Source organism: Rhinolophus hipposideros (genome assembly GCF_964194185.1).
Source record: "Rhinolophus hipposideros genome assembly, chromosome: 19".
NCBI classification, from domain to species: Eukaryota; Metazoa; Chordata; class Mammalia; order Chiroptera; family Rhinolophidae; genus Rhinolophus; species Rhinolophus hipposideros.
The window spans coordinates 7714899-7732098 of NC_138065.1; the positions used below are offsets into that span (position 1 = coordinate 7714899).

Here is a 17200-nt window from a genome sequence, read left to right on the forward strand (position 1 = left end):
TGTTTTACTTTTAAAATGTTATTTTGGTTATTCTGAGTCCGTTGCATTACTGTATGAATTTTAGAATCCTCCTGTTAATTGCTGCAAAAGAGCCAGCTGAGATTTTTATAGAGCATCCCTTGGTAAGATAAATTTTGAGAGTTTCTGTCTTTATAATATTAAGTTTCCCAATTTGTGAACATGGGATATCTTTCCATTTATTTACATCTTCTTTAATTTTGTATCCTGCCGTTATTGAGTACAGTTTTCTTCTCTTTATATCTATTAGCTCAAACTTACAAGTTGTATCGTCCACTCTATATTCAAATTCAGCAGACTTTTCTATAAAGGACAAAATAGTAAATAATTTAGATTTTGTGAGCCATGTGGTCTTTGTCACCGCTATTCAACTGTATCGTTGTAGCATGAAAGTAGCCAAAGACAATATATAATCAAATGAGCATGCTGTGTTGTGTTCCAATAAAACTTTATTGATGGACATTAAAATTTGAATTTCATATAATTTTTATGTGTCACAAACTCATATTATTTTTTTTATTTTTTAAATTATGTATTAATAGAAATGTTAACAAAAGAATTGTTGTTACATAGACTATACAAAACTAGGTAGAAGGCCATATCTGCCCCACATATCAAAGTTTCCCATCTCTTATTCTAGACCCCACAGATATTTTTAATCTACTGTATCAATTTATTCAGGAGAAGTATGTTTAAATTTCTTGAAAGGGCAGAATAGTCTATTCAGTGCTGTGCTCCTTATAATTTAATCTTCATTTCTTTATTTCTGAAATAATTATGTTTTTTTAATAGTTCTGTCAGATTTTTCTCTATATATTTTGAGGATATGTTTTTAGCTACTTAAAGTTTAGAATTGTTATATCTTGATGGGGAATGTAACATTTAATCACTATGCAATTGCTTTATATTCTAGGATTCTTTTTTTCTTTTTTTGGCTCTATTTTGCCTATATTATTATAGCTATAACCGCTATTGTTTAGTACTTTCCCAGGATAACTTTTCCCACTATTTATTTTACTTTTTACTTTTTGTGATTTATGTTTAAATGTGTCCCTTGTAAGCAGCATATAGGTGCTTGTCTTAAAAATTCAATATGACAAGTTTTGTCTTTTAACTGGAGGTTTTAGTATGCTTATTGTATAATAGATATTTTCTGAAAATGTCTTTATGTTGTCCTCATTCTTGAAAGATAATTTCACTGGATATAGAATTCTAGATTGATAGGCATTTTCTCTCTGTACATTGAAAACAATTCTCCATTTTCTTCTTGCTTTCAGTGTTGGTGTTGAAAAGATGGCTGTCTGTCTAATTATTCCTTTGAAGATAATCTAACAACCTTTAAAATATTTTTTATTGAAATTTCAATATGATTTAAGTTATGGATTTCTTTTTATTATCCAAGTAAGGATACATTGGGCTTCTTGAATCTGTAGATTATTAATTTTCATTGATTCTGAAAAGTTCTTAATTATATTTCTTCAAATACTGTTTTCAATCCATTTCTTTCTCTTCTAAAATTCCAGTTAAACATATATTAGAGGACTTTAACCTCTCTTTCATTGCTTTTACCACTTTGGCTCTCTGAGCTTCATTCTAAATAATTTCTACAGGTGTATCTTTCTGTTCTCTTTTAATGCTCTATAAATATAAATAGGTCCAAAATGAATCTTAGGTTAATAGAAAGGCTTAGCTTGATGTATCTGTCTTCGTTGGTTCCCACTATTAGTTGAGCCTGTGTTTTAGGCCAAGATCCATGTGTTGTGATACACCTTTCATGGTACAAAACTGAAGGATCTTCCTGGTGAATAATCTTTTTCTATCTTTGCTTGCAGTTTGTGTCTGAGTCTGAGTTTACCTGGATGGAGGCTTGATAACACTGCAAGTCTCATCTATAGATTACTGATTATTATTCATACAAATGAAGTAAATCTACCCTGACAGAGGGTTAGAGATAGTATCCACAGAGTTCCATGTGGGTATCTTCCTGTTCCACGTGGATGGTGGTGGTAGGGATGAGGGAAAGTATGTATTAGGTGATTATGAATGTAGTGATTAAACCGTACAAATCACATCTCCTCCAGTGAGAGGCCAAGGATATGCCTAGTTGATAAGTTTCTTCAGAGTCTGGGCTGAAGAGAAGTATTTCCTATCTACAACTGATAAAATAAACTCAGAGACTGAAAAGTTAAAAATCTAGTAAAATGCTAGAGTCCAGTAAGTCAAAAGGAGTCTGAAAGTTTGACAGATTTATGGGAGGAAAAGGTAGGCTTTAAAAACCATGGTACAGAGCCCAAAAAATTGGATCCATGGAGAAATAAGCAAGACTTAAAAGTGTCCAGAGATTGACCAGAACAGGTATTGTGCCACAGAGAGTGAACGGTATATATGCACGTGTATGTTTGGGAGAAAGGTAACAAGAATCCAGCCAAGTTTCAAGTGCCAAGATTAAGATATTCGTAACCTGATATTTTTACCCATTGAGAAATAATATAATTGATGAGTACTACTTAGAATTTCTATGCCACAGTGTCTTCACACTGTATCAAAACAACGAATGATTTATATAATTGATATCACAGTTATATTGTTGTGTTTGGTTTTACTTGCACTTCCACAGGAAAAAGTCACAAAAATCTATCAACTGTGTCACATAAGAATGAAATCCATGAACCTACCCCAGAAGTGGTTCCAACAGTAACTCCTGTGGAGGTTCATGGAGGCACCTGGTTTACAACCACACCTGAAGGAAATCGGATTGGCACCAAAGGATCAGAAAGAATAGCAGACTTGGCACCATTTTTATCCTTTCAAGCCACAGATCCTGTCAATGGAATGGTATGGCAAACTATTATGTATTATAAAATTTCCTAAATCACTAGGATTCTGAAACAGCTCATAAAAGAGTGCCTGGCAAATAAAGATTCAGTAGCTATTTTTTAAGTAGTAAGTCGTGGATGGATGGATGGATGGATGGATGGATGGATGGATGGATGGATGGATGGATGGTTGGATGGATGGATGGATGGATGGATGGATGGGTGGGTGGGTGGATGGATGGATCTTCCCAAATCTAAAAGCATTGTGTGCTTTATTTGACCAGCATAGTGTATCATGAAACAGTAATTTTCAAAATCAGAGACAGCCCATGAATTTCTATGCCATTTTTGGACACATAAAATTAATGGTATCATACATTTCCTTATGTCGAATGCATTTGTGTATATGTCTTACTTTCTAGACCTGAGAGCCTATGCCTTATTCCTACTTTTTTGTGTGTACCTGACATGAGTGACAGAGAAATATTTGTTCACGATCCTTGACTGCAAGGAATTTATAGTACATTTAAGGAAATGTTCACGTTAAAAACCTCAAGAACCTCACAGCGCAACTGTACAAAAGACACCATTTGCAGCATAAAAATAAGTAGCAATTGAGTGGTATAGAAAATAATGTTTTTGTTTAGGATGTGACACTGAAACTCCTGGCATGAAGAGCAGCACACTCCGTGTGCCAGGCTTTCTGTTAGGGGTTTTGCATACATTAACTTATTAGTCCTCAACCAATGAAGGTTATTAGCCATGTGAGGAAATTGGGCCTCGGCAAGTTACATAATGTGGTCACGAGTACAAATCCAGGAAGTGCGGGATGAGAACCGATTTTTGGTGACTGAAAACTGGGCTCTTCTTTTCCATTCCCCAGCTAGTCTTCTGACATCTTACATGGAGCTTTGCTGCACCCTCTGAATTTGTACAAGAATTCGATGCCTGATCTCTAGTTCCTAGACTTCTACCCTTGTTTATAGCCACGTGTTGCTGGTCAAAAGCAAAATGTCCTCTTGCTATTGAGATGAATTATGTTACCTGATCAAATGTGTCTTCCTTTCTTCCTTAGTCTACTTCTGAAATAATGTTTATAACCTCTCACTTTGTTTGCCAGTTCTCTTTGTTTTGGGGAGATTCAAAGCATGTAACATCTCAAAAGACTTTCTGGTCACTTCAAATAACTCACTTTAATTCAGCTCCTGACGTAGATTGCTTAGCTTAATATACAATTTTTGTTAATATTTCTTCTTTAAGAACTCTCAATTTCCCTTACTGATACCTATCACCATTATGGAGACATGAACCAAGATCCAAGAGCCTAGATTCAAGCATGAATTAATCATCAGACACCAGACAGAAGAATAACAATAATGAAGATATTTATGGAGCACTCACTGTGTCCAGGCCCTGTTGTCACTGCTGTCCACATACTGACTCATTTCGTTCTCACAACAAACTGTTGTTTCCACTTTACAGATGAGGCAGCTAAGTCAGCTACAGAGAGGGTACCTAATTTTCCTAACATCACACAGCACGTGTTAGCGTCAGGATGTGGACCCCAGTGTTTAAACAGCTCTTCAAATAAGGGCCAAGAAACTGACATCATCATATGCAACAAACTTGAAAATGGATGTTGTTCACAACAACACCTGATGTGAAGTGTCAGGATTTAGAGGCACCGACCTCGTGGGAAGCAGACCTGGGTTTGAACCCCAGACACACGTTTTACTGTATGTATGACTTTGGACCTGTTTCAGATCTGGTCTTCTGTGTTCGTAAAACGGAGGTAATCGCCATTACCTGAAAGTGTTGGGAAGATTAATACCAGACCCGGCCCTCTCAGGTGTTCAGTAAGAGTTCCTGCTGTTGTGTTCTTACCACCCGTGAGAATAGTGATTACCCTACTGTGTGGTGCCCAGACAGAGGCACGCGGTGTTGTGAAACATTTGAACAATTCTCAGCAATGTGTCACTCTCCATCCTCGGTGAAGAGCTGGTGTTAATCATTGCTAATCTGACCACCGACTAATGTTGAGCCCTTCACCAGCATTATCTCGTTTACTGCACATGCATTAGTATCCCAAGGAGGATACGAGTGTTGACTCCATTTTGCAGAAGAGGAAACTAGAGCACAGAGAGGTTAAGCAACTTGCCTGATTCACCCAGCCATTCGTGGAACGAGGATTTGAACTGAACTCAGGCAGCGTAAGTCCACAGTTCACACACTCACCTACTACCTTGTAGAGCAGCATGTCTCCTTATACACACCTGCTGAGAGTGCCAGTGATAAGAACCTAAAATAATGATCAGTGTGCATCTCTCCCTGAAATACAGTGATTTCTGCCTGCTGTAAAGAAATAAGAAGGTAATTATCACCTGCTCCCAATAGCCCTAAACCTTTGAGTCAAGACATAGCTAACAAACTTACTCTCACATCCATCGGGACTGTTCAGCAAATATTCTGACCCTTTCAGTTAGGAAAGGACAAGTTAGAAAAGACTCTGTGATGAAACTCTACATTATATAATTTGCAATACTATTGTTGCTGGCTGAGCTCTCCAGAAGCAGATACTGAGATGGAGTTTAGAGTACAAGACATTTATTTGGAAACCATCTGTGAAAGGAAGCAGGTGGAAGCATGAATCGGCAGAGGGAGAAGCTGAGCTGTGGCACCGACCCGGCAAAGCCTGCATCATTGGGCAGGAGCTCAGCAGCCAAGTGTCACATGTCCCAGTGGCCCAAGTCTGGCAGCAGGAACCAGAGTGGTACACCTCTGCCTCACTCGGTCACTGGACACAGCTATCTATCCTGGAACAATGTGTCACTCAAAGAAAGCATCTGTCTGCAGCCGGGGCCACGCTGAAAGAGCTGAGAGCCATGGAGGCTGTTGGCTGACTGCCCCTCACTGTTTGGGAGCAAGGCCTTTCATCAAGCGAGATCCGGGCCATGCAATTTCATGTCTGCCACATTTATGTGCATGTGTGTGCGCACACACACCACCTACCCACCCCCCTACCCTCCCACACACACAGTGGTGGTTTAGAACTTCTCTGGTCAACCATTAAGGTACAGTGTATGAGGGCCTGATCGTCCTTTCAGATAGAAGCATTGGTGTGTAACTCCTAGAGGACGGATTTGAGCTTCAGCCTTGTTCATCATTGTATCCCCAGCATCTGTCACAGTTCGCCACACGCAGCACTCCCTAAATCTGCGTTCCATGGGATTGCATCGGAATAGATCTGGAAAATACTGGGCTGACCAAGTGCCTAGCCTTTGGCTTCCGGTCTTGACCGATACAGCTAGTTTCCAAGGAAGCAAGCAGATCGGGGTCAGGCCAGTCCAGATGTTAATTTTTTTACTCACAGATAGGCGACCGTGGAAGGAATATGAGTTTTGAAGTCAGCCTCAGTGCAACACCAGCGCTGGCATTTGCTGAGTGACTTCTCCAAGCCTAAATTTCCTCGTGTGCAAAATGCGATATCATCATCGCCTGCCTCCCAGGATTGTTGTAAAAGTTAGACCAAGTAGATGGGCTAAAACTTTCACTTATATAAATGTCCAGGATTCTGTGTGGTGTTGAGTGGGGTGGGAAAATAAACGCACTTCCCTGGTCAAAGCACTTCCCTGGTCAAATGATCATGCTATACTACCTTGGTATGTTCAGGTTATGACGACTCGAGAGGACAAAGTGATCATTGTTGAAAAGAAAGACGGGACTCGGATAGTGGATCACGCTGACGGCACCAGAATCACCACCTTTTACCAAGTTTATGAAGATCATATTATTCCTCCAGATGATCAAGAAATAAGTACGTGTTAGTTTCCAAGTATGTGGCAATGTTTTATCAGTCTTTGGGATTAGATAGGGAAAGTGGGACAGCTCTGGTTGGCTGACGGATAGTAAGAGTCCGTTTTCCATTTTCACCACTGAAAACCTGCAGTCTGAATTGGCGGCAACTAAACGTTAATTACCGTGACTCAGCTGTCCTGGACATTAGCTCTCAGAGCTGTTTTCTTTCGATCCTTTACAGAATCAAATGTGCACAAGTAGGTGACCTCAGATAGGTCCTCCTTCGGTTCTGAGCATGTGTCTCATTCTCCGAAAGGTGGTGTGAGAGAAAAACAAGCTGCTGTAGGCTTATAGATTCTTGGAACTGAAACCTGTTCAAAGAATCCGGAAACGTACCACCCTTCCTAACCTAAATTTAAACAAGATTTTTAAAGAAAAATGATTCTGTGAGTCCCTTTTCTTTAATTCCAGAGTTGGTTTGTTTAATGCGTTAAGTGCTTCGTTGCCAAATTAGGTGCCACAAAATTGTCAAGTGAGTGGGAAAAGAGGAGCCTTCATATCCCACTAGTTAGGGTGGTAATGAAGACTCCCTTGGGAGGGCGGTTTAAAAATATCTAGTAAATTGAAAAAAAATTGCCTGTCATATGATACACAAACCTTGCTTCCAGGTGTATAGAGAAAGACACATGCACACATTTTACAAGGAGTCAGGTTACTGGGGTGCTGCTTGCAACACTGAGTGTAATATTCAAGTACTGGGAAAACATAAATGTCCATCAATAATAGAGTAGAAAAAGTATGTACTTATAAAGGAATACTATACAGTGGCTAAAAGGAATAACACACACACACACACACACACCATACACGTACACACACACACACACACACACACACGTATCCAGATAGCTGAAGGTCTCAAAACAATGTTAAGTGAAAAAAGGCGGTACAGAATGATACCGAATAATATATATCTTATGCCAATTTAAAGCACCCAAAATATTATGCATTGTTTTTGATACACACATTTATATAAAAGTATACAAATGGATTGCAAGAGAAGGGAATAAACCCCAGAGATAAGGAGGAAAGTGAACTGGAACTTGTAATTTTTCTCTTATGTATATGTTAAAAGTGTTGAAACAAATATGGCAAAACATTAACAAGTATAAATTGTAGTTGATGAGTATACGAGTCGTTAAATGATCATTTCTGGATGTCTTCAATTTCTCAAAATAAAAAGAGTAGTGAGAGCGAAACAACACACTAAGTAAGAAGATTGTTCTGAAAGAATCGGTCACAGGGAGCAGACGGCACTTGGGGCTCAGTCTTGACCTCTAGTCGAGGAGCCGGGAGACGACTCTAAACCCCCAGCCAGCTTCTTGCCCCACATGTGAATCTTCTCAGATCTACTCACCTGGCATGTGCTTGCCTCCAAAGGTCCTCAGACGGTCACCAGGCAGGTGAAGTGCATGCGGATAGAAAGCTCATACTATGCCACTGTCATTACCAACTGCGAGGACAGTAGCTGCTGCGCCACCTTTGGGGACGGGACATCTGTTATTGCAAAGCCACAGGGGACGTACCAGGTAGGTGTGGGGGGTAGATGAGGAGTGCCAAAGATGAGTGTCCATTGGCCTGAGAAACCCCACTCCTCGGGACATTGCACACTCGTGCCATGGCTGCTGCTGTCTTGTCTCATCCGGTCTTAGAACACACATCTTGATCTCTATTTATTCCCCTTTTGTATGATCCATTCCAGGAAAAAGCACTGTCTTGCTTGTCTTTCAATGCTTTGGCGTTTCCGCAGCAAGGTCAGACGCCAGGATGTATTTGTTGAGGATCCTTTCTGGGGCAAGCAGCCTGCACGTGGGTGACTTGGCCCGTGCCTACCTGCCCATTTTCACCTCCGGCCCCCTCCACCCACATTCTCTCTCTCCCGTCCTTCCCACCTCCAGTCCATCCCCACTCCACCTGACATGCCCAGGAGGGAACAGACGGTCTGTGTGGTCCTGGGAGAGCAGCTGGCCCAGCTGAAGCAAAGCTTTGTCCTTGGAGGGCCTGGGAAAAGCTTATTAGTAACTCCACTACCTCCCTGCGTTCCCCTGTGAAACACAGCCACCTCCTGTCAGTCCCTTGCGTCTTAGAAGGATTTGCCCTCACCTGTCCTCTTGCTGGAGAAGGGCCACATGGAAAGGGTCTCATCTAACGTCACAGGAGACTGAGACTCAAAGCCAGGACACAGTGGGCAAAGGCCTCCGTGACAAACATCGGTTACTACAAAAGCTGCTGAAGCCAGTTTATCCCTCCCATCTCTCCTGATGACGTTGTCCTACCCCCTCTCCATCCAACACAGATCATAATGGGGCAAGGAAGCTGCTGACAGTGAGAAAAGACTGTGAAATGTGCAATCGGAGAAGGGGGTGCAGTTTTTACGTAGCATTCAGAATGGCCGTTTTATAGGCAGATTGGCAGCATCCATATTCCAGTACTATGTTCCTACCAGATGTCATTAGAATTTCCTAAGATTCTGTGACGAGGCCAGCTTTTGCCTTATTTTTATCATCGCCCCAAACGAACGGTTACAACTGTTGGGGCCAAGGAATTTTAGCACCAATGACCACGAGTTACCACTGAAGGAAAAAAACAGAAAATAATTCCAACTTGGAGACATTCAATGTCTGTCACTGCGGTGTGGCCACGAGCTCCTTCCAGGTTTGCCCAGTCTCCCAAGACACAGCCCAAGGAAGGATTGGATGGTTGGTGGCTCCTGGCTGAGAAACACACAGACCTTAGTTCCCAACTGAAAAACAAACAAACAAACAAACAAACAAAAAATTAAGTTTACCGACACCTATTTTATAGTTCTATAGTTTTACAGAACTCAAACATGGTCTTTGAAAATACCTTCTGCTCACCCTCTATTGGTTGGTCTTTGTGTGGACAGTGAGGTGAGTCAGGCTGGATTTGAGGCAATGTATCAAAAAGAGAGGAAAAGCTTGGCCACTGTTGTACTTTGGCAGCATAAGAAAGATGCATCAGAATACCAGTTGTCATTCTCTGTGGTTATAATGTGTCACAAGTGAGGACAAATGAAATGAGGACAAATGAAAGCTCCGAAAAGCGTTCGTCAAATAGCTTTTGACCCTCTTGGAGGCGATTCTCGCCAAGAACACAGAAAGGATCCCAAGCATTTTGAATGGGGCCAAATGTATTTACTTCAGTTAAAATATATTTATTTGTATTATGTTAAATATCAGAAATAGGAAGGCACAAGGCAATAACTTGGAAGAGATATTAATGTGAGTAGATAAAATATGAAGAAAGTGTATCCCAGTTACTCAGTTTGCCTTTTTATCAAACCTTAAGTTCCCTCTGGGGTTTTCTTCCTGGAAGAAAAGTTTGTGGCTGGGATCTATGGATATTTTTTTTTCCTAAAATGATTTCCCAAATCCTTTCAATTGAACAAGAGATTTTTAATAATTTCTCTCTTTCTGTTACCCTTCCAGGTCTTACCTCCAAACACAGGCTGTCTTCATATTGATAGGGATTGTTCGGCTATATATTGCCACGAACCGAGCAGTGATATGTACCATCCCTTTCAAAAACGTGAGCAGCTGAGAGTTAGCAGGTACATCATGAAGCACACCTCAGAGGTTCTCTGTGAGGTCCTGGATCCTGAGGGAAACACCTTCAAGGTAAGGTGCCTCGTTAGTGTGGCGAGACAGGCTGTGGCTTTGCTTTTCCGCTATTTCACACGAGAGAACCTCCGTGTAGCTTTTTACCTTCGCTTCCTTGGGAGGAGTTATCTGCTTCTTGCCAACACTTTGGGAAAGCATTCGTAAATGTCTGTTATCAAAGATCTTGGATTGCAATCATCAGAACCTTTGGTTCTCAAGTGTGCTTCCACAGGGGCTAGCAAGCCCAATGTTAAAGCCAAATACATAATGAGAGCCGAAGGGAAGAAACATTACTAAGCATCTAAAAATGATGCCAACAAAAAGGAATGAGCAAAGAATGGTCTGTATCCGGGTTAAAATAAGAACGAAGACCTGGGGCAGCAGGCCAGTGTGTCTGACATGGCAGACGCTCCGGGGTGACAGTATCAGCGGGGGAGGGTTCTAATAGGGCTGGACATTGGGAGGTGGGCGGCCTGGAGAGGAGCGTGTCTATTCATGGTAGAGCTCTAGCTTCTATTTCTCCGTCCTTCAATACCACAACTACCCTCTTCCCTCTAGGCCAAGCTTTGGCAAGCCGTGGCCACTTGTTTACATAGGCCCAATAGCGAAAAAGGGTTTTGGTATTTTTAAATAGTTGGGAAAAAGTCCAAAGGAGAAGAATACTTCATGATACATAAAAAGTATAGGAAATTTGAATTTCAGTGTCATGCTATAAAGTTTTGTTGGAACGCAGCCATGCTTCTTTGTTTGCATATTGTCCATGGCTTTTGGCATGGAACAGCGCAGTTGAGTAGTTGTAACAGACTGTATGGCCCACAAACCCTGAAATATTTGCTCCCTGGCCCCTGACAGTAAAAGTTTGCCAGCCTCTCCTCTAAGCTCTTAAGTCTTTTTTTCGCTCCTCATCCAACAGTAGAATTTCATGTATTGAATGGTGGGTGGTGAAGTTATCTTTTAGATCTGGAACCATACCCTAAAATCCCCAACTTTGTTTTGGTTTGCAGGCAAGCCTTGATCCAGCTTATTTTTTCTGTACTAAGTAAATGAACTATTTGCAGTATGAGTTCAGGCTGCTAATAAACTTCAATTTACAATGAATTGAAATTCAAAGCCCCAAACCCTCTAGGTTGAAACACGTGAGTCATCGAGGCCAACCATTCTTCTAGGCTTTCATCATCTTCCCAGCGCCCCCTTCAGTGATTTTTCAGCCTGAACCACACTTCTTCTTGGAGAGAACCCTGCCATATCTAGACATTTCTAGATGGTAGTCATGGCAAAACATTCTTCTCCTGTTGCTTCTAAATCTGTTTCTCTGTATAATCTCTCCATGAGTCCTAATTCTGTGCTTGGGATTGCGGAATGTAAACCTTTTTCCATGCGATCACTTTTTTAATGTTTCAAGATGAGTATCTCCTGAGTAGGCTTTTCTCCATGTTTAAATTCCCACTTCCTTGAACTAAATCCTCAGAAGATAAGGATTTGAGTCCCCTGCCATCTAGTGACCTTCCTCTCTGTATTCTTGTTTGTCGTCCAGTTTGTTTTCACAGTCTGCGCCTGGTTTGTGGGTGGAGATGTGGTACTAGGGTTTCCCTTTAATTCATGCAGTCTATACACAGAAATAGCCCTGATTTTCCAAGAAAACAAGAAGCTCACCTGCTTTCTCAAATGAGAGGTCAGCAGAAAGGTAAGCTTTATGGCACTTTTTCTCTTTCGGTTGCTTATATGCTTTGTCCCTTAGGTCATGGCTGATGGTAGTACATCGACCAGACTACTTGAAAACCATCTGGAAGATTATTTAAAGGCAGAACCTGAAGGCTATGAGAGTTTATCATCTACTCACTTTCATAAGAATCACTTGCAAGTCTATGGTGAACATGTTCCCAGGTAATGCGGTAAAAGTGACACCAGGACTTCTTGTTTTTAATTCCAAGTTCAAGGAGCATTTTAACCGAGTACATCAAGTGATTCGATGGTTATTCCTTCATAGGTTTTTTGTTATCTATGCCGATGGGTCAGGAGTGGAACTCCTTCGAGACAGTGACATAGAAGAATACCTGTCCTTGGCATATGGAGAACCCACCACCGCCGTTCTTCAAGACCCCGTACAGGAGCAGCCGGGTAGGACCGGGGATTCCGGGATGCACAGAGTCCCTTCACCAGCTCGCCTCTCTTCATCCAGTCCGCCCATCCCCCAACCCCACCCCTGCCCTGTCCTCTCTGCTTTTTTCCCTTTGCTCACTTTTCTACTCTCCTTTCCACCGGGCCATGTCTGCCTATTTATACAGTTTTTTAAAAATTCACATCAAGCTTTATCTGAGCATTAGCCTATGTAAACTCTGGCTCAGTCCTTCTTCTACCTAGAAGCAGATTCACAGTTGTGTTTCGATATGTTAGGTATGTATCTAGGTTCCCATGTATGTGTTCTTTTCATGTTGGTAGGAAAAAAACAAAGACAAGTGAGGTAGGTCTTGTAAGTTCATTTTTGTCATTTTAAAGGTATTGCCTTGATGAACTTAATATAATAGGAATAGAAAATACATTTGATGTGTGAGTTAGAAAGCCAACCTGAAATATAGGATAAGTTACATGATCTATTCGTTGGGCATTTATATTATTTTCATCAATTTCAAAGAAATCAGTGTGCAACTAAAGGTTGGAAACATATATTGCATTAAGTCAGAACCAGCAGTCAGAACCATATGTGGATTGAAACATAAATACACACTTGCATATTAGCTGTGTACTGACCTCATGTGCTGTGTCTGAGTTTATGTGTGTGTTCTTGTCATCTTCGCTCCGGTTGGTAGGATGTATTATGTGCTCCTTTCTGAACATGCCTTGTGCACTTGTATCTTAGTGTGTCAGTGCACACGTGCATGACATCATACACCTGATCTTTGTGCATATAAAGGGCAGAGCGCTCCGACTGATGGTGCAGTGTACGTGCAGAACTATATGAGCATGAGAACTCATCTCAAGGTGCCTTGCTAGTCAGCCATTTAATTCACATCCCCTTGATGACCCACCACGTGCCAAACACTGGCCGGGTATCAGGGATGCAATGGTGAGCTAAGACAGTGTGGACTCTGCTTTCATAGAGCTTAAAGCTTAATGAGACAGATAGGCGTTAATTATGTAGTCACACAGGTAACTGTATGATTCTATTGGGATAAGGTCATGAAGGAAAGGAATCCAGTTCTATGAGTGCATCTAACAGCAACCTGACGCAGTCTAGAAGGCTTCCCCGAAGACATTGGAGCCAACAGAGGTGGATGAGTAGGAGTTAATTAAGAGAAGAAGAGACAGTACAAACAGGAAGCACAAAACATTGGAGAAGACGGGGGAACAGGCCAAAGTAACCAAAACACAAAAGGAAAAATAGTGCAAGTTGAGGCAGGGATGAGAAAACATTAAGGACTCAGTTTTCTCCTGGGAGCAGTGGGAATCTAAGAAGACTTTAAATCGTGGTCCAGCATAACCAGTCACCAGGACTGCTGGGGGGAGTCCCCTCACAGAGCCCGTGTGGGTAGGAAAGCTAGTCATTACTGTGGTCCAGAGCAGGACGTCTCTGAGGCAAATGATGTGAGATGCAGACAGGGGGAAGGGACAAAGTGGGTGAACTCAGGGAATGTTTAGTGGTACAACTGACAGGACTCGGATGTGGAGTTTGAAGGACAGAGAGGTGTCACTGAATACTTCCGGGTAATCTACATCCAGTCGCAAGGTGTTACAGAGACTAAACGCCTCACCTTTTGTGTTAGGTTATAAGGCCCTTAAGTATCATAGCTGTGTCTCACTTAACCAAAAATTGTTGAATTTAGTGAATAGCTATTGGATTTTTCGGAGTATTTTTCATAAGGAAATGACCGACCCTCTGGTAACTCTCTTTGAACTAGGGACCCTCAGCATCACTGTCCTTCGTCCCTTCCACGAATCGTCACCATGGCTAATGAAGAAAGAACTAGATACAATTGTCCCTCCTAATCTCCAGTCAAGGTCATGGGAGACATTTCCCTCAATTGAGGTATAAATTTGATTGTAAAAACTCGCTATATTTGCTTATCCATCCATTAATGAACCAGAGTCTATGGTCTTCTCCCACATATTCATATGTTTTTATTCTTGTGTAAATTGTGAACAGGCTTAAGGAGCTTTATATTTGAAGATTTTACCATTTGTAAATTTTAGATATACCTGACTGACTAAGCTGTTTTATTTCTTTTATCCAATATTTCAGGCTTGAACATCTTCCTGTAATACAAAAATAGCCACTCTGAGTCACCCATTACACCTCCCCTCTCATGGAATTGCTGATACGATCCAATACAGAAATAATTCCCTCTTCTGCTTCCTTATCTCAGTTGTTACACACAATTTTAGGTCTTTCACTCTCCCTTCTTCCTTAACTTACTAATGCACAAACTGAATAGGTAAGAATAATGTGAAGGATTATATACAGGAATTTGCAACTCTCATGTTAAAAGGTCAACATAATTAGGTCACATTAGTGGAGTCCCACCCAAAGTTCTCTTCAAGAATGAAAGGACATACCTTGAGCAGGAATCGTGAAATCCTGCCTCTTGCAAGACGTGCCATTTCATTTTGCAAGCAACGTATGTGGTACGTCCGGCATACTGTCAGATGCTAAGGGATTAAGTCGGTAAAGACTTTGACCGTGCGATCACAGAGAGATCCTGGCGTTGAGGAGGATAGTGTTTTGAGTTATGAGGACTTCTGCTTCCCGACACTATTTTGTAACAGCAGGGACACAGATGATGAACACTTAGGATAACAAAGATCTAGCACTTGTGTTTTAATTTGGTGACCAGAATCAACATCGTGAATGATGATGGTCTAAATTCTAGTCCTGACTCTACCAGTTATTAATGTGGGACTTGGGACAAGTCACCCGGGACCTTTACCTCCTTATCTAAAAAAATGAAAAGGCCACACCAGGTGACTCAGTAAGGCTGTCTCCAAGTTGAAAGTACTACATGATGACAAATAACATGGCGCATCTGAGATTAATGAAGGAAATTCATTCGCTCCCTCTGTAACTCCTACAGCTATGACCTTCTGCGACCGTGGCCTAGCCCAGGCAAGATCCTAAGTGGTTATCACCGACCAGGCATGGGACACCGAATAGCAATTTAAAACGAAGCACATCACACACACTTGGGGATACAGGGCATCACTCCTGAAAATCATTTACAAGGATAACATAGAGATGGGAGTCCACTCAAAGGCAGACATCTCTGCTTAAGAGGTCCCAGAAAGACTCTGGAGGCATGCTTTATCTAAAGAGAGCTCAAAGACCACCCAGATCTATGGGTTGATTTCTCTCTCAAAGAATCTCTACATCAAAATGAACCTGGCACCAGGAAGTTAAACACTGTTTCATTCCCAGTGTCTTCGGCCAGCTGTGGGCATTAAAGACTAGTCACATGCTTTTGACATGAGCCAGGCTGCAGCTGCATTGTCAGGGCCCAGCATGGCTTAGCACTCCCCTCGGTGCTAGCCAGTGGGACATCATGCAACAGAATTTTAAAGCATCCAGATTATTGGTAGCACATATAAAGAGGAACGCTTGCCCAGTTCTGTTACCGAATTTTCTTACAGTATTTCCGAAACTTTCAGAGGGCAGGAATCTTCCCCCCCCCCACCATTCTATTCCCCAACAAGTGGTTCCTAGTGCAGTGTCTACATAATAAATACTCAGTTAAAAAACAAATTCGAATGTTAAGGCATTCTGATTGCTTTGGTGGTGGTTTTGCTTTGTTTTGTTAACAGAAAAAAACTCCAGGACCCCCTTTTGGCACTCAGAATTGGAAGAACCTTATCACTGGGGCCAAACAGCTCGTGGGGGCCCCAGCCCCGATACTCAAGAGTCCCAAGGTGCTGCAGATACGCCAGTTCATCCAGCACGAGGTCATAACGGATGAGGTGAAACTGAAGCTGCAGCTGTCCCTTAAGGTAATGGAATCCAGGTCACTTGACCCAAAAGAATCAGGAACAAGCCAATCACTCCTCCTGGTTTCCTGAGGAACCTGAAATTATGTAATCCTACCAATATATATGTAATGCCGCATATGAATGTCAATCTTCTACAGAGTAGGAGGTTGAGAGGTAGAAAATACTTAACGATTCCCATAAAGTATAGGAAGTATTGGGGCCCCCAAGACATTGAGAAGATAAGTACCTTGTGTGTGTGATTGCTGTACAGAGTTCTCCTTCTTTCTCATTATATGGAAAACTAGCTTAGTGACCTCTGGAAAAGGGCAGAACTGCGTATTAATCTGATGTCTATCCATGGAAAAAAAGGACAAGTTTAGTTTGGGGAAATGGCCTAAGAATTTGTAAAAGTATCGGTCATTGTATAAGCACATCTATGATATCTCACAGTCTAGCTTGTTAACTCTCTCAGGACAGGGATCATATGTGTATTGATTATGCCTAATGTCTAGCACCTGGCATAGAGCAGGGGACCGTTATTTGTGGAAGTAGATCAAATATTTATGGAAAAGTAAAGTATATTTCTCTTGGACGCAAAGGCATGGGCTAGCAACTAACTTAACACTCATAGGTAGAATCATAAAGACTATCCCTGGAGAACACTCTAGGACTCATCTAACCCAACTCTGTCCCTTGTATTGGCAAAGACACTGGAGCACACAGTTAGAAGTCAGGCCTCTCTCAACTCTTGGTACAGTTCTAATATCCTCTGGCCCTCAAAGTTTGGCTGTTGAATTTTTCAGGTCTTTGCTTACTAACGTATTAGAGAAAAGACTTTCCAGATTGCTTGAGTAGTAACTAACTCATGGTTGAGTGTTGTGAACTTACCTACTCTTAATCTTTTTGTAATATTTCAAGTTGATGTTGATTATTTTGGTG

At 41.5% G+C, this 17200-nt stretch overlaps 1 protein-coding gene across 6 annotated transcripts in view; it reads left to right on the plus strand.

The window, feature by feature from the left end:
• SPAG17 (sperm associated antigen 17) overlaps positions 1-17200 on the plus strand; it is a 166552-nt gene that overhangs the window by 118721 nt on the left and 30631 nt on the right. For all 6 annotated transcript variants that reach the window (XR_013991776.1, XR_013991777.1, XR_013991778.1 and 3 more), the window contains 8 exons: positions 2636-2853; positions 6504-6648; positions 8070-8218; positions 10139-10327; positions 12048-12193; positions 12297-12427; positions 14206-14333; positions 16100-16282. Coding sequence is in view for 3 of the 6 variants with exons in the window: in XM_081026597.1 (XP_080882723.1) it covers positions 2636-2853; positions 6504-6648; positions 8070-8218; positions 10139-10327; positions 12048-12193; positions 12297-12427; positions 14206-14333; positions 16100-16282 (1289 nt within the window). In the remaining 3 variants the exon portion in view is untranslated. The remainder of the gene's footprint in view (positions 1-2635; positions 2854-6503; positions 6649-8069; positions 8219-10138; positions 10328-12047; positions 12194-12296; positions 12428-14205; positions 14334-16099; positions 16283-17200) is intronic.